The following is an 18689-nucleotide window of genomic DNA, read 5'->3' on the forward strand; positions in this document are numbered from 1 at the left end:
TCAAGAGTAACTCAGACCAGTTCACTAGGTAGTGTTCACCTGTCCTTATACACCACAGTGATGTTCATATATTACTGCCTTTGTCCAGAACCTGAGTGTGGAAGCAGGACGTTATCAGGGGTTGGTTTAAAGGAAAGACATTAACCTGCTACATATGTAGTGATGTAAGTATCCATTACACAATGATGACAATTTAAAAGATCAAACAGTTCAGTATTGTAGTATTTTGTAGTTGAGTTGAGTGCAGATTTAACAACTCTGCAGCTGTTCTCAGATCAGTCTGTTTGAGTCAGAGCAGTTCCTCTACATCTGAGGGAGGTTTTTGTATGGTGCTCTAACACTGTGTGAATGGAGTGCTGTAATCCTGCTGACAGTAGTAATCTCCTGCATCTTCAGCCTGGACTCCACTGATTTTTAGGGTAAATTCTGTACCATATCCACTACCACTGAAACGATCTGGAATCCCAGACTGACGACTTGATGCACCATAGATCAGGAGTTTAGGAGCTTCTCCAGGTTTCTGTAGGTACCAGTCAAACTCATTACCGCAGTGCTGACTGGCTGTGCAGGTGATAGAAACAGTCTCTCCTGGTAAAACTGATAGAGATGCTGGAGACTGAGACAGAATTCTGTCCCCCAAGGACACTACAAGTTAATAAATACAGAAAAAGAACATAAAAATCAAATAAGAAAATATTAAGGTATATCCTTTTTAAAGCAATTTTTAATTATGATAGATAGATAGATAGATAGATAGATAGATAGATAGATAGATAGATAGATAGATAGATAGATAGATAGATAGATAGATAGATAGATAGATAGATAGATAGATAGATAGACTGATTGATTTTCATGTTAAGTAAAATCCTCTCACCCTGAGTGAGGAGTCCCAGGGTCCCCAGCAGTAGAATGAGTGACATCATCATTGTGCTGTGTGTCAGTGTGTGTTAAAGGACTGAACACTCTCTGATCACCACTACAGCTCTTAAAGTGTGTGGAGCAGTGAAGCAGCTCACATATGCAAACAAGACAACTGACATTTCACCTCACAGCACTAGTTTGTATGTCTGATTCACTTTATCATATAAATCATAAAATCACTCCTCTTATCTCATCTTAGAGCTCTCAGTAATGCTCTCATGTGCTGCACTCTCACATTCAGTCATGATTTTTCTACACTTGGTGTTTCCTGACATAATTGAGCTCATGTTGGTATTGATGACACCTGTGTTATGTCTGCATCAGCAGAACATTTAGAAAAGACAGTATGTAATGTCTACATTCAATAGCACTATGGACATGTGGAAGTTGAATTGGAACTCTCCTTTTTACTAGGTCGTTCACCCAAGCCATGTGAACAACACTGCCACCTAGTGGTGTATAGAGATAGCAGCAAGTTCAAGCAATACACATTTTCTCCCACCTTACTAAAAAAGTCTTAGTAATTGCAAATATCTGTCTTTTTTTTCTAGAGGTAGAGGGTAGACTGCCTCTGACTTCGAGCCAGTTCAGGGGAATATTCTGCCCCATAACAGAACAGGCTCCCTACAGCAGACAGTACTCTGGATCTCAGAGCATCAAGACGAGTACGCAACTACAGCCCTGATGTGGAGTGTTACGGTAGGTCATCAAAAATGTGTCTAACCTCTGCTGGACAGTGATTGAGTAAGAATTGGAGGATCTCAGAGCAAACTTGCACAAATCTTTCAGCTGGATAGTGCGCAGCTGAGTGAATGTGCTTGACATGGTAGGCCTTTAAGAATGCAACAAATCCCTCTGCAATGCATTGTGGTACATTATTACTGACATGGACCTCAGGTATTCCATAACAGCAGAATAGAGTCCTCAGTACCCATATGGTCCTGTTTGTGGTTGTGGCCTCCATGAGCTCCACTTTAGTCCACTTTGAATGGGCGTCCACAATAACCATGAACATATGGCCTTCACTTGAGCCTGCAAAGTTCACGTGTTTACACTGCCACGGTTACTGGGCCAAACCCTCAGGTGGAGAGGAGCATTGGCACAGCATTTTCTGAATCTGCTGGCAGGTCTGACAATTCTTAGCCTGAAGCTCAATGTGAGCATCAGGACCAGGCCACCACACACAGCTTCAGGCTTTAGCCTTCATTCTGACCACCCCAGGATGGCCAGTGTGCAACTCTTCAAGGATTCTGGAGCTCAGTTTAGGAGGGACAGTGACTCTCATGGCCTACATTAAGCACCCTTACTGCAAAGTTCATTAAGTAAGGAAAGGTGTCAACTCACTGTCACTTGCACTACTCATTGTTTCCTTGCATGTCCAGTGTCAGGACTACTGATAAGTTGGGTCTACCTGTGTCTCATAACCAATGCCACTGAAGCTCACTGGTACTGTGCAAGCCTGCGGCATCAATTTTGAATCCCAAATGCTCCAAAGAGTCTGAATAATTCATACTTTTCCTTTTCAGCTTGCAAGCCAAAGTCCTCCAAACATCCAAGAACTGTATCCAAATGCTCAGGGTGTTCAGCATCAGTATGTCCTGTTACCAGAATATCATCCAGATAGCAGTGGACGTTAAGTAGCCCTTGCAGTATCTGGTCCACACCCTTGTGAATGATAGCTGGCACTGAGGCAATACAAAAGGTAGATGATTATAACAAAAGAGGCCCTTCTGTGTGGTGATTGTCAGGACCTTTTTGAATTTTTGTCAACCTGCATTTGCAGATAGGCATGTGACAGGTCTCTCTCTCTCTCTCTCTCTCTCTCTCTCTCACACACACACACACACACACACACACACACACACACACACACACACACACACACACACAGAACCAGCTGCATGATCCCAATCAGTCTGGCTTCAAACAGGCACATTTTACAGAAACAACCCTCATAGCAGTGATGGAGAATCTTCATGCTGCTAAAGCTGCCAAACTGTCATCTGTTTTGATTCTTCTAGACCTTTCAGCAGCTTTTGACACAGTGAACCACAACATTCTCCTCTGTTCTCTCCAGGCTTGGTGTGACTGGCTCTACATGGAGATGGTTGCAGTCCTACCTGGAGGGACGGTTCTATCAGGTGACATGGCCCCTTTCTCCTCTCTTTGTATACTCGTTCTCTTAGTGATGTAATATCTTCTCATGGTTTCTCCTACCACTGCTGTACTGATGACACTGAATTATTTTTATTTTTTTCACCCTCTGACACGCAGGTCTCCAGACATATCTCCACATGCTTGACTGACATCGCATCATGGATGACAGCGCACCACTTGAAGCTCAAGCCAAGTAAAACCGAGCGTCTGTAAATTCCAGGTACTCCAAACCCTTATCATGACCTCACAATTTCCTTCGAGACCTCCCTGGTATCACCATCCAAAGCTGCTCGTAGCCTGGGCATAACTTTGGAAGGCCAGTTGTCATTCTCAACTTCTAACCCAGTCTTACAGATTTCTCCTTTGTAACATAGGAAGGATTCGCCTCTCACTCCATGGCTGTGGACATTTTTATTTATCACCACAAGGGGAGCTCTGGTGACATGAGCATGTCCTGGCAGGAACACAGAAGTGGACCTGCAGTGCTGTGTGCATTTTGGCTTTATGGTTCTTGACAGATGTGTGTGTTCAGTAGTGAGTGAGTGTGCTGTGGTTCCACAGAGTGTGTCATTGTGCTGAGTGGTGCAGGACAGAAATACATCTGTGATCTACTTGTGGAGTATAAACCCAACAGGCCACTGAGATCACCAGCAAGCAGTCAGCTAGTCACGCCTAGAGAGCTTTTTAACATCCTTCACATTTAACTTTCACTTTTAATTTTAGCACTAAATTCACTTTTATGCCTTTACATTTTTTTCTGTTTTTTTTATTTTTTTTTATTTTTTTTTTTTTTACCTATATTTGAATTCTTTGCACTTAAATTTTTAGCAGTTCTGTCACAGTTGGCCAGTCATCCAGAAGGCTGGACATGCCCACTCCTGCTAGAGATAGCACTACATACCTGCCTATTAATCACCTAAACCTGTTCCTTGTTCGCTTCCTCTATATAAACTCAGAGGTCAACAGTGAAGGCGCTGCACATTTGTGAAAGGCCAGACTGCTCGCTACCATGTTGTAGAACATGCTACACCATGTAGTGCACTGAGTATTGTCTCTTCGTTGCTGGGATTGTCTAAATTAAATATGGAGAATAAAGAGCACTTTGGCTTGACCTTGCCTACAGCGTCCTCTGTGCCACTACCGCCACAATTTATTTTAGTTCCTAGTGAATTTACATCTTTCTTCTTGACACCTTCCATTTGAAGTTTGTTGTGATTAATCACTTCTTTTTTGTTCTATTATATTTTCCCTTTGCATCAGTAGTTTTATTTATCTGTGTAATCCATTTATTTTTTACATAAGCATGATTCCTAACATGATAGATCTAAGGATGTAATAAGGTTGTTATGTAACTCTTTTGTGAAGTATTTTAAATTACCATTGTGTACAAAGTGCTACATAAATAAACTTGTGTTGCTTTGTATCACATCCTCCCCCTCCACACCTGCAGTAGGTCCCAGCTGCAGCAGTGCAGTCTCTGTGCAGTTTGACTGAGGGAGTCCAGAGGGCCAGTGTGCAGATGAAGATGGGGATCAAAGTCATGGTTGCTGTGGGTGAAGTTGCTGGGGCAGGCAGCTCTCAGTCATGAAGTGTTAAACTCACAGGACTATAAACACTCCCAGAGCACTGAAGCAGGTGCTGCACATGCAAAGTGACATCTCTCTACACAAATTCATCCGCAAACACACACACACACAAATAAAACTTATCCCCAAATGTAATTTAACAGACCATATTACATATCTGTAAATTGATTTTTATGGAGAGGGTTTTGAAATTCTATAAGGGATTATTTCCAACATTTCAGAGCTGCATAGGAATTAATGACACACACACACACACACACACACACACACACACACACACACACACACACACACGTAGCCATGTGCTGATCAGTATAAACAGGGACAGGATCAAAACTGCCACTGAGGTTCACTTCTAAATGTTGTAGAGCAAACAGAAGTGCAAGGGACTCTCTCCCTATTGTGCTGTACACTACCTGGTCCTTGTTAAACTTATGCGAGAAATAACAAAGGGGTGATCTCTTCCACTGAAATCCTCTTGTAGGAGGACCGAACCAGCGCCAGTCCTGGTGGCATCTAAGTTGCCTTTTCGTTAGGGGAGGAGGAAATGAACATATGGCTTGCACGTTGGCATTCAGAGGGCGCACTGTACCACGTCCAACAACTTTTACAAGATGGGTGATCTCGCCTTTAACAAACTCACACTTTTCCAAATTTAGAACCTGAGAAGCTTCTTGCATTCTTAAAAACAGTCTTTAGTGCCTGCATATGATGAGCCCAGATGTAAGTATAAACTACCATGTCATCCAACTAAGCTTCACAGTTAGGCACATCACCCAGTACCAAAGTCATTAGCCACTGAAAGGTGGATGGCATCCTACATTATATATATATATATTGTTGTAGCAGGAAAGTGCGAGTGGGGACAGCAGAAAACAAAGAGGGGAAGGCCAGACAACTTGCAGAAGAGCTTGCAATGTGAGGGTATTGGGGAGACGGGCACAAGGTAAGCAATTCCAGCTGAGATGCAGGTCATCCTGCTTGGGTGAATACTCACTAGTGACTGTGGTGGTAGCTACTGGAACAGACACAGGAGAATGAGTTTGTACGGTAGCAAAGTGATCTGAGTTAGGTGAGTGCTGGTGGTCTACATATGGCTTTAACAGGTTCATAGGACATAGACGTGATTTGTGTCGACGGTCTGGGGTAGCTAATACATAATTATTGGGAGAAATCTTGGATTGCACAACATACGGGCCAGAAAATCGTATACCTGAAATGGGCAAAAAGGCAAGCACACAATCTCCTACTTCAAAAGAACGTGATACAGTTTTCTGATCAAAGCAAGTTTTCTTAGCTGCTTTGGCTGAACATAGGCTTTTGCTAGCTAAAACATGGATGGCGCACAACCTCTCACCAACTACTTGTGCAAACAGGGTCGACATGAAATTAGAACCATGATCTGTCTGTATGCATTTAGGTAAACCAAATGTGGTGCAGAATGTAATTAACACTTTTACTATAGCCTTAGATTTAAGGGAACGCAAGGGAATGGCCTCAGGGAACCTTGTAGCAGCACAATTAAGCGTAAGAAGATCACTATTTCCAGAGCAGGTCTTGGGCAAGGGCCCAACATAATCTACTAACAATCACTCGAAAAGGCTCACCGACAACTAGTATGGGGCAAAGCAGAACAGAATGGATCACTTGGTTAAGTTTCCCAACCATTTGACAAGTGTGACAAGAACGACAGTAATGGGCTATGTTGCCATTTACAGAGGGCCAAAAGAAATGTGACAAAATGCACTGAACAGTTTTCCTAACTCCTACATGTCCAGAAAGTGGATGTTCATAATCCAAATACAAAACATGAGACCTAAATGGTGTCAGGAGGACTATTTGGTGGACAGCCTCCCACCCTTCACTTACAGTAGACAGAGACCAGATCTTCATTAATACACCATCTTGAATGGAGTAGCGCTGTTGCTGAGTGAGGGTACATGTTTTTCCTTCAGCCAACTCAAAGCAGTTTGTAAGGGATTGGTCTGTCCTTTATGCAGACATCAACACAGCTCAATCTATAGGCTCTGTTGAAATGGAGCTAGACAGAACAGGCTTATCAATAGCAGCACACACATTGTCGGATGTTGAAAGAGCAGGCTTAAGGACAGAGGGATCACTCATAAATGTGTCAGCCAACGACAGAGTATTCCACAATTTGTGTTCTTGAGCACACTTTAATACACAAGCAGGAAATACTGCCTGTTTAATGGCAACAAGACTATCTTCAACAGGGCATTGCTAGTGGAATTGTATTCCCCTAACCTGAAGTAGTTTCGAACTACTTCAGGTTAGGGGAATACAATTCCATTAGCAATGTCATTTCCTAATATAAAGGAGACCCAATTCACTGGAAAAGCTGAACTAACAGCTACTCTAACCATGCCTGTGATTCTGTCAGTTCTTAGGAAAATGTCTTGCAGTGGGAGCCGGAGTATGCACCCGTTTTTCCCTGTTTATCCCTATTTTTCTTTTCCTCAGTTTGGACAGAGCACTCTCAACCATTTCACTGCAAGTTATACTGTGTATGGCTATGTATGTGACAAATAAACCAAACTTGAAACTTGAAACTTGAGTACTCCACTAACCTGTCACTACCACAATAATACTGATTTGAAAAAGACAACACAGTATCCAAGATAAGAGACACAGCAGCAGCCGTATCACGTAAACCTGTGATGGGCTTTTTGTCTTCATCTGCTTCGCAAAGAGAACCAGATCGCTCAGAAAGAAAAGGCTGAAACACAGCATCTATGGGAAGAAGTGTAGGCTTATCTGTAGATACAGTACTTACTGCATTTACCATTTTTATTAAGGCATTCTTGCGCTTAAGCGCAGGACAATTAGCTATAATGTGTCCATGCCCATGGCAGTAGAAGCACTTTCGTGTTTCCACAGAAACAGACAAAAGGGGGCATCCGATTTCGGGAAGCTCACAGGAGTACTTGAGCGAGTTGAACGACTGGGAGCTTCACTACGGGAAACAGGTGCATTGAAAACATTTCTGTAAGTCAGCACTAATTCATCTGCAAGCATCGAAGCAGCAGATAGATTACACTTTTTTTGTTTATTTAAATACATTACAATGTTATCAGGAAGACAATTCTTGAATTCTTCAACCTGTATGAGCTCTTTAATTTGGTCAAATGTGGTAGTTAAGCAGCACACCACTTCTCTAATAAAACATTTCTCTGAAAAATTCCACAATTGTCTGCCTGGGGTTATTCTTTTAGCATCTAAAATTCTGTCTGTTTGCTTCCTGCACTGGTTCATATGCTCAAAGAACAGCTGCTTTCACAAGGTGGTAATGTAGGCTCTGCTCAAGCATTAGGGACGAACACACATCTCCCTACTAATTTACACTGTAGTAAAATGGCCCATACATCCTTGGGCCAATTTTAATCCAGCACACAACCCCATACTGAAAACACTGCAGACCAGCCTTAATCCAGCACATGGACCCGTTACTGAAAACACTGCAGACCAGCCTTAATCCAGCACACAACCCCATACTGAAAACACTGCAGCCTTAATCCAGCACATGGACCCGTTACTGAAAACACTGCAGACCAGCCTTAATCCAGCACACAACCCCATACTGAAAACACTGCAGCCTTAATCCAGCACACGGACCCGTTACTGAAAACAATGCAGACTGGCATTAATCCAGCACACAGACCCCATATTATATATGGAATATTAAAATTTTATCTGAAAATGCACTTTAAGCACAAAAATCTTGCCTTAAGACTCAGTAAAACCATGAGACATAGCCTTCTTGTTTTGAGGGAGTTCATGTTGTCTGTTGTAGTGGTAGTGATGTTTGATTATTATTTTGTATTATTATCCCAGAAGATATCTTCAGATGTATTACACTATTTAACAGACAGGAGCTCAGGGATAGTGGGAGTAAAGATTTCTTAGCCTGTCAAAAACTGAATAAAATGCAGGGAGCCAATATGCCTGTTGTCTGTGTATGATCTGATTATGCAATTTGTATTCTTATGACTACATGTAGAACACAAAATAAATATTCAACCAAACTGATACACATCATGCACACATCTATGTACCTTCAAAATAAACAGAAGATAATTCAGTCTGGAAGATCATCTGGTATTCTGGAATGTTCTTCATTCTGATGGGATGACCCACAGTTCCCACAGTTATACTCCGTGACGTCACTAAAGGAGAGGTTCTGTGACTTCACTGATAACAGCCTCATGTCCATTTATTTTGCCAGAATATTTTGTTAACGGGAGTAGGAAAGTTCTCTCTTAGTGTGAAATGGCTGGGATGTAACAGGAAGGACACTGGTTGGGTCAGACCTTTATTGCCTTTTTGATTTGATATCTGACATTTTTATTTATCACCACAAGGGGAGCCCTGGTGACATGGGCATGTCCTGGCAGGAACACAGAAGTGGACCTGCAGTGCTGCGTGCATTTTGGCTTTATAGTTCTTTACAGATGTGTGTGTTCAGTAGTGGTGAGTGTGGTGTGGTTCCTGTCCTCCACAAAGTGTGTCATTGTACTGATTGGTGCAGTACAGAAATACATCTGTGATCTATTTGTGCAGTATAAAGCCAACAAGCCTCTGAGATCATCAGCAAGCAGTGAACTAGTCACGCCTAGAGAGATTTTTAACATCCTTCACATTTAACTTTTCACTTTTAATTTTAGCACTGGAATTCACTTTTATGTCTTTTAAAGTGAAGTGAGTTTTCTGTTTTTTAATTTTTTACCTACATTTGGTAAATCCTAGTGTATTTAGAGCTTTCTTCTTGGCACCTTCCATTTGAAGTTTGTTGTAATTAATAACCACTTTATCATTGTATTATATTTTCCCCTTGCATCAGTAATTTTATTTATCTGTGTAGTTTTTTTTTTTTTTTACATAAGCCTTCCTAACACGATAGATCTAAGGATGTAATAAGGTTGTTATGTAATAATCTTTTGTGAAGCATTTTAAATTATCATTGTGTATAAAGTGCTACATAAATAAACTTGTCTTGCGCTGTATCACATCCTCCCCCTCAACACCTGCAGTAGGTTTCAGCTGCAGCAGTGCAGTCTCTGTGCAGTCTGACTGAGGGAGGTTTTTGTATGACTCTGTAACACTGTGTAAACAGCCAGTTACCACCAATGTTGTGTCTGCTCTGACAGTAATAATCTCCTGCATCTTCAGTCTGGACTCCTCTGATGGTCAGAGTGAAGTCAGATCCAGATCCACTACCACTGAAACGAGCTGGAATTCCTGACTGTAAGCTAGTAGCATAGTAGATCAGGAGTTTAGGAGCTTCTCCAGGTTTCTGCAGGTACCAGGCGAGATCATTATTAGTATACCCCGCAGGGTTTGTTCTACAGTTGATGGTGACTGTGTCTCCTGGAAGAGCAGATTTCACTGAATCCTGAGTCACTGTTACCTGACCTCTGGATACTAAAGAATGAATACAAAACACAAAAAAGTTAACAATTAACTGTACATATGCTTTTATTTAGTCGTATTAACATTGTGAATATTGAATTTTAAACAAGAGTAGTAGACCTGTGTCACATGGATAGTTCACCACAGAGGTAAAGCAGTGAGTTACCTTGAGTCCATAGGACCAGTGTGCAGATGAAGATGGGGATCAAAGTCATGGTTGCTGTGGGTGAAGTTGCTGGGACAGGCAGCTCTCAGTCATGAAGTGTTAAACTCACAAGACTATAAACACTCCCAGAGCACTGAAGCAGGTGCTGCACATGCAAAGTGACCTCCCTGTATTAATACACATCTACCAAATACTCTCTGTGGCCTCTCTGTATTAATACACTTCTCCCAAATACTCTCTGTGGCCTCTCTGTATTAATACACATCTACCGAATACTGTGTGTGACCTCTCTGTATTAATTCATGTCTACCAAATACTCTCTATGGTGTCTCTATATTAGTTTTTCATGATTCATTACACACTATAATTAAAAATAACTCAAATTTAGTGAAATCTGACACTCAAGAAGCAAAACCTCAGTCCAGATCTGAACATCTATAAGCACATTCTCAGCCTCAAATCACTACACACGTACACCACTTCTACTCAACACACTTCTCTATATTATACACAGAAATTTAACATGACATGTCTACTCAACACACTTCTCTTCATTAGACACAGAATATAACATGACATCACTTCTACTAAACACAGTCTCTACATTAGATACAGAAATCTAACATGACGTCACTCCTACTAAAAACACTTCTCTACATTAGACAGAGAAACCTAACATGATGTCATTTCTTTGCCTTTCAAAACCTCCCACCTGTGAACCAACTGATCAAATACAGGTGTCAAATGTACTTGGGATGATTAATTGGGATGATCACGTGGATGATTAATTCAGGCATAAGCACTATAAAATGCAACAGGTGAGTTTATCTGTCTTTAAGTAAAAGACCTGTGACATAAATATATGGAGGTATGTAATGTGTTCATGTGATGTCTGCACTTCAGTATCGTTTGCTGCACACAACGTTTTTACATGTACGTTTGTAGTAGTTCTGCACAATGTTATATGGACCTGACAAAAGTAAGAAGAGGGAGAGGCATCACTGGCCACAGAGATATTTTGAATGTCCAGGGCCAACGTGGTGGTGGTAACATCACAATGTGGCTGTAATCACACAGAATGGAGTCCTCCATTGCCACGGCAACCTGGGTCCTTACAAGAACACAGTTCACAAACTCATGTTAGACAGACTACACACCATCATCACAGTCCACACTCACATTAGACAGACTACACACCATCACCACAGTCCACACACTCACGTTAGACAGAATACACACCATCATCACAGACTACACACCATCACCACAGTCCATACACTCATGTTAGACAGAATACACAACATCATCACAGTCTACACTCATGTTAGACAGACTACACACAATCATCACAGACTACACACCATCACCACAGTCCATACACTCATGTTAGACAGACTACACAAGGCCCTTAATCCTCAGTTGCTCAAATTGTATTCATTCAAAATTGTAAGCTGTTTTAGATAAAAGTGTCAGCTAAATTCCATACAATGTAAATTTTATTTTGGGTAAAGATGGGAAAAGTAATTAAAGATTTAAAAACTGATCCATTTCTGAAATATGAATCTTAGGGTTGTGCATGTGTGTGTGTGTGTGTGTGTGTGTGTGTGTGTGTGTGTGTGTGTGTGTGTGTGTGTGTGTGTGTGCATGTGTGTGTGTGTGTGGTCACTATAATGTGAAAGAGGTTTTTGGATGACAGCTTCATTAGAATGTATCACTATGGTTGACTTGTGGATGAGGCACTAAACTCAGTGTGAGTGGTCAGATGGACTGGGCGGCTCAGAGGTGCAGGAGGGAGTTCTGACCAGTGCAGGAGAGCAGAATGCAGCAGCTCTGTCTGTATTCTGTTCTGTGTCCTGGCATTTCTGTTACTTCCACTGAAATAAAGCTTCATTTTGGACATTGTCTGCTCTTTTATAAGAGATAAACATCTTTATTAATGTTACCAGACAGTTTCTTGTGCCTGAGTGAGCTTATCTGAACAGACCAGAACATCTGGTGAAAGTCCTGCTGAGGTGGATTATGTCGCCCCCTGCTGTCCAGGTTGGTGGCTCACTCTCCCTGCAGCTACACCAACACCACCTAACATTCATTCCTCTTGTGGTGGTGAGTGTATCATTACCCTGATTAAATGAACTAAATAAGAAAAACAAAAGGCCTCATTCTTAGTAAAGAGAACATGTTTATGCCCCATAACAACACAGTCCATTTTCCTACACTCACTTCACTGTTCACACTTCCTGTTTACACTTCATTGTTTGCACTATCTAAGTCTGATGTATACATATGTAGCACTGCTAATATTTCTATTTCCATTCTATAGCTCTTATATTATTTATTATTGTGATTCCTGCTGGTGCCTCTGTGAGCTAAGTTTTGTTGTACAAGTACAATGATAATAAAGTCTTTTCTTATCTTATCTCATCATAGACAAGAACTAACACAGGTTGTGTTTGACCCCCACCTCCACACCACATGGTTAGACCTTTAGTGTTTAACATGTGGATGACCTCACAATCTTATGCTGAAATATTCAAAAACTTCCAAGGCTAATATCTTTTTTTTTCTGTAACTCCTTGTTATGTCCTTGTGATTTTCTGAGTTGTTTCCTCGTGCTGTGGTGTTAAAATTTGTTTTTCAGGTTACCCGCATGAGGGCGCACTAATAACCAGTGAGCTGTAGAAATAATACGGTCAAAACAACGGACAACCTGATTGGTTAAAGGGATAATTAACCTTCTATCTGTCATATACAGTCATATACAGATATTTGATTGTCAGAAACATTAAGTGTTGTTCTTTTCTTATTGTTTGGAGTTGTAGGGATGAAGTTGTGTTCTTTTTGCTTTGTTGTTGTATTTCTGTTTTTGTGATTAAGGAGTTGAGGTAAGAGTGATTTGTGTTTTATTTTCTTTTGTTTTAGGGGGGTTAGTGATTGAATTCACTTTAGTAGATTTTTTTGTTTGTTGTTTTGTTGTAAAGCCCACCCTGAAGAAACACTCCTGTTTAGATTCGGTTTTACATATATATATATATATATATATATATATATATATATATATATATATATATATATATATATAGTGAGAGAGAGAGAGAGAGAGAGAGAGGGAATGTGTTTTTGTTTCCATATAAAATAAAAAAAACAAACATCACTGACTGAAAACCCTGTACAGAGTGTGTCTCCGTGTTTCTTTTTATGTTGTGCCCTTCTTAGTCCTTACAGCATCTTACAGCATTTCTTTTGGCCAGTGTTAGTCTGACGTGAGGGACTATTGTCGGTCTTGTCACACCTGTCAGCTAACCGGCAAACCAAAGCAAAAGATGCCGCCTGCCCTGTTTCGGCCTATACCTGTGGTGGGTGTTCCTTTTGATACACTTCTTTTAGACTGCGTAGGCCCACTGCTCAAAACAAAAACGGGAAATCGGCTTCTGACAGGAATGTGTGCCATTACAAGGTTTCCAGAGGCTATTCCATTACGCAACATAAAAGTTAAGTCCATAATTTAACTTTTGTTCTATTTTTGGTTTACCACAGTACATTCAGACCGACCAAGGATCCAATTTTCTATTCAAAATATTTGCCCAAGTTTTACAACAGTTGTCTATGAACAGTTGTCTATAGGGTATCGAGTACTTACGACTCTGAGACCCAAGGAGCTTTGGAATTCCTTTAGTTTTATTTGCGCTTGGACAGACTGTTCAGGAGTCTCTTGGTTTCAGTCCTGCTCAATTAGTGTTTGGATATACGGTTAGAGAACCTCTGAAACTTTTGAAGGATTGATGGCTATAAAGCGATGAGCCGCATTTAGGATTGCTAAATTATGTGAGTCATTTTAAAGAATCGTTAGAATCTGCTTGTTAACTTGTTAAAAGGAGTTAGCTGCAGTGCAATCAAAAATGAAGAGGAGATACGATAAAATTGCTACAGTCTGTTCGTTTTAGCCAGGTGATGAGGTGTTGGTTTTGTTGCCTCATGTCATTCTAAACAAGATTTTCAGGACCATATGTTATCACGTTTGCCCAACTCCTCTATACTACAGGACTTGGATGGTTATTTATCAAATCTAGAGCCAAAAGAGTGTTCTGATGTTAAGTCTTTAATTACCCGATATCATGGTTTGTTTTCTGATATACCAACTCAGACCTCCGAGATCGTTCATGATATGGATGTGGGAGATCATCCCCCAATTATGCAACATGCATATCGAGTTAATCCAGTTAACTGCGCATGTATGCAGGCCGAAGTGCGATACTTGGTAGACAATTTGCTGTTCCGAGCTCCAGTCTTTGGAGTGAATCCTTATACGTAAGCCTGATGGCACATCACGTTTTTGCATGGACTACCGCAAAGTAAATGCTGTTACTTGATCGGATGCTTTTCGTTTGCCACTAGTAGAAGATGATATAGACAATATAGGCTCAGCTCAGTATGTGAGTAAATTAGACATGTTGAAGGGTTAGTGGCAGGTCCCTTTGACATCACATGCTTCTGATATTTCTGCTTTTGTTACACCGGATTATTGTCTCCAACACAATGTTATGGTTTTCGGCATGAAAAATGCACCTGCTACGTTTCAGCAATTAATGAATCGTGTGTTGAGCTGGATATCTAAGTGTGATGCTTATTTGGTTGATGTCATTGTACATTCGGCAACCCGGTCTGAACATTTGAGACTCTTTTTGTTCACTTGCAGACTGCTTCTCTTACACTTACTTTAGCCAAGTGTCAGTTTGGAAAAGCCATGGATGTGTATCTGGGTAAGGAGGTAGGACTAGGATGTGGACGCCCTGTTGATGCCAAAATTGTCGTCATAGTGAAGTTTCCAGTCCCCACTACTAGACAAGAATGACGTCGATTTATAGGTATGATTGGGTACTATCAAGGTTTTTGTCACAATTTTGCTTCATTGGTGTCTCCCCTTACAAATTTGTTACAGAAATTCTCTGAATTTGTTTAGTCTCCAAAATGTCAACATGCATTTGAGTCTGTAAAGGCATTGCTTTGTTGCTCTCCTGTGTTTGCTGCTCCAAATTTTGAGTGCCCTTTTAAATTAGAGGTGGATGCTAGTAACATCGGTGCAGGTGCTGTGTTGGTACAAGAGGATGTTTCAGAAATAGACCATCCGGTCTGTTACTTCTCGAGAAATACCTCTAGATGACAGTTAAATTACTCCACGATTTAAAAAGAAACCTCTGTTGTTTGTTGAAACATTTCAAGGTGTATGTTGGTTCTAGTTTACAACCATAGTCTTTACAGATCATAAAACGACTATGATCCATATGTTGAACCATATGTACAACACAAATCAATGGCTTATGAGAAGGGCACTGTTCTTACAGGAATATGATTTGGATTTGGATGTACAGCACAAGAGAGGATCCGAGAATGCCTTGGCTGATGCTTTATCTCAAACGCACTGATCTTTGACTCTTTTCCTTTTCGATATGGGAGGGGGTGTTATGTCCTTGGTACTTTCTGAGTTGTTTCTTGTTGTCTCACAAAGGTGCAGGTCATATGGTCGTAACACTCCTGCAAGAAGAACTTCTTCTCAAATAGTAGAGGACTATCCAACCCATAAACCATGGGTCTCATCAAGCATTAAGTCTCTGACTGTTGAATGCCAGAGAATCTTCTAGATCCATAACATAAGGAAAAATCCCAAGGAGACAACAAAGTCCTTCTATAAGCCATTCTGAGAAGACCACATGAGGATAGTGGAAAAGACACAACAGGAACTGGGACAAGACCAGGCACAGAACATAGGAAGGCCCACAAGGCAGCCACAGGAGACTGGAAGCAGTTTAGAGGTGTGCGGGACCCGGGGCTTGACCTCCATCCAGCTACAGGAGAAAAAGGACCCAGCCAGAGAAATAGGACCCGCTAGCAGTCCCCACCCACTCTCACTGCTCCACCCACAGAAGCTCACATGCTGCTCAGCATCAGAAAAGCTGCCCTGATACTAGTGCCCCACACTACACACATCTCCCTGAAAATAGTGCCCCATGCCGCACGTCTCCCTGATACTAGTGCAGCCAGGCAGTGTATTTTTGCAGTTGTGTATAGAGTGTAGCATTTAGCTAGTATAGTTCCATACTTTTATTAATCAACAGTTGTTTCACACAGTAGAACATGAAATAAATTCTTATCCACTGATAGACGTGAATTTAGTCGGATTAAATGATCAGATTTCAAAAGTGACCTCTACTGGCGGTAACTGCTGAGTCACACAAGCCTTTATATAGTGCACGCTGGCAATAAAGCCTTTCATGCTTTTGTTCTACAATAAACCAAGCAGGAATACAGGTTTGCATATTAAGCCATTTCATGTTTAGTAGGAAATTTTGATGAGAACAAAATTATTGTGCTTAAAACAGAAGTTTCTATCTGGTCTGACTGGTTTATTTTTCCATGGTTTCTTTTACCTATACCATATCAGGGCTGGGGTGGTCCAAACCCACATATCTCCATAACTTCAGCAAGTGTCTCTAGATTACTAATCGCAGCACAAACTGTGTTTTGTGTGTTGCTTCTGGTTTGTTGAATCTCCGCCTGTGTTTTGGATTACTCTCTTTGCCCGATCCCTATTTGTTTTGGTTTACATTGTGCATTGCTTTTCTGAATTATGAACTTGGCTTATGTACTTTGGATTCTGTTTGTGAACTAAATGTGTTCTCTAATAAAGCTGAAACTGGCTTACTGTGAGTGACTCCATCTCTGTACGTGCTCAGAACATTACAAGATGACAAAAAACTTTTGTAAATCACTCTAGATAAGAGCTCCTGCTAAATGCCAAAAATTTAAATGTAAAATGTAAGTGTTTGAAAAATTATTTGGAGTCAAATCTGCAGGGTAAACTAGCTTATATGAATTAAAGTTGTCTGGAATCTTGTAAATATTAATACAAAGAAAGCCAGTTAAAAGTGTGGTTCCTTGGGAAGGGTGTGACATCATCATCACAGCCTGGAATGGTACATTTCTTTATGTAATCTGCCATTTTCATTGTTGGTCTGTTGTCATTGTTTTGTTCTTCACAACACCTTCAGAACTGCTGAAGCTTTAACTGTGCAGGTCGATGGTAATGTCACCTGGGCTAGAATGTGACATATGCAACTTTTAGGAGCATGAATATCAATGAGTCAAGACTGTTGTGTAATATTCTAGGATTTTGGAACAGGCTCATTTTACTGCCTTGTTTGGCTTATGTGGTATTTGTATTTGAAAGAGGAGTAAATAGTGTTTGAGGTTCGCAGTATGTCAGTTCCGTGTATCAAACTCTCCTTATTCAACTTTGTGAAGGAAAATGCCATTTTTTCTTTTTATAAGACTGTGCATAGTAGACAGCAAGCCTCTCTACTCTACACAGGCTGCTACTCACCTGCTCTTCCATGGCGAGATCTTCTCTACCCATAGCAGGTTACATCTCTATAACAACACTGACCCAGAGTCACTGTGAGAATCCAACCGCAGTTTATTACAAAATGAACGCAACATGAATGATAAGCCAGACAGTGCAAGGAGAGAAGCTTACCTTTGTTTTAATTACATGATCAGCAGGCTGTTGTAATAAGGTATTTATTGTTTATTTCTGTTGGTTTCTGTTGTGCAATGTGACCTGTGCTATTTCTGTTCAATACATTGTAGGACAAACAGGAAACACAGAAGAATATATCAGGAAAATTCTTTATATTTGGCCAGGTGTGGGTAAGAATCTGATGTGTTTTGTAAATCTGCTTGTTCATTCAGTTCTCTCGACTTTTGGGGATCACTGGCTCTCTTCCTCTGAGAAGAAAATGAGCAATGTGTGAGACAACAGCAGTTCCTCCCTCAGCACAGCTGGCTCTTCATCTGGCTCTGGGCTGATTGGAGATCAGTGGATTGGGTGAGTTCAGGAGTGTCTCTCTGATGAGCTTCACCTGGGTCTCATTAGCTCTGTTCTGGGATCTGTCCAGGGCTCTGACACACATTGAGTTCCATGTTGCTGAAACAGAAGTTACAACCCAGTCTAGATAGGGGCAGTGACAGAAATTATTAAATGATGAATAGGATGAATTTAACACAAACAATAAACAAAAATGGACCGACAAAACTGACCGACCACATTTACCTTTCATGTCTTTGTACGCATCAAAGCTGGACAAGCGGCTATCAAGTGCCCTCTTTTGTGACAGTAAAAACACGTCAGTTTCGCAGGGACTTCACTTTTTCTGTGGGGTAATGGGACAGTCTTGCAAGGATGGGTTTCTCTTTTTGGCACAGGCAGAGAAGCAAAGACAGTTTTGTGTATTAACATGAATTCATTGGCAGCAAAAGCTGTCTGAGAGAGTCGATACTTCTGCTTATTTAAACACACCACTACCTGTGTGGGAGTGTAGATTTTGAATTCTTCTAACATGAGTTCCTTTAGCTCATGAAAGCTCTGACTGACTGGC

At 40.9% G+C, this 18689-nt stretch overlaps 1 gene segment (V, D, J or C); it reads right to left on the minus strand.

Annotated features, from left to right (window-relative positions):
- Positions 1-334: 334 nt before the first annotated feature.
- LOC118240926 lies at positions 335-1075 on the minus strand. The segment is given in 2 exon segments: positions 335-645; positions 878-1075. Coding segments are annotated over 2 exon segments (363 nt in total).
- Between the last annotated feature and the right edge of the window lie 17614 nt (positions 1076-18689).

The sequence above is a fragment of the Electrophorus electricus genome, chromosome 2, assembly GCF_013358815.1.
Source record: "Electrophorus electricus isolate fEleEle1 chromosome 2, fEleEle1.pri, whole genome shotgun sequence".
In the NCBI taxonomy this organism is placed as follows: Eukaryota; Metazoa; Chordata; class Actinopteri; order Gymnotiformes; family Gymnotidae; genus Electrophorus; species Electrophorus electricus.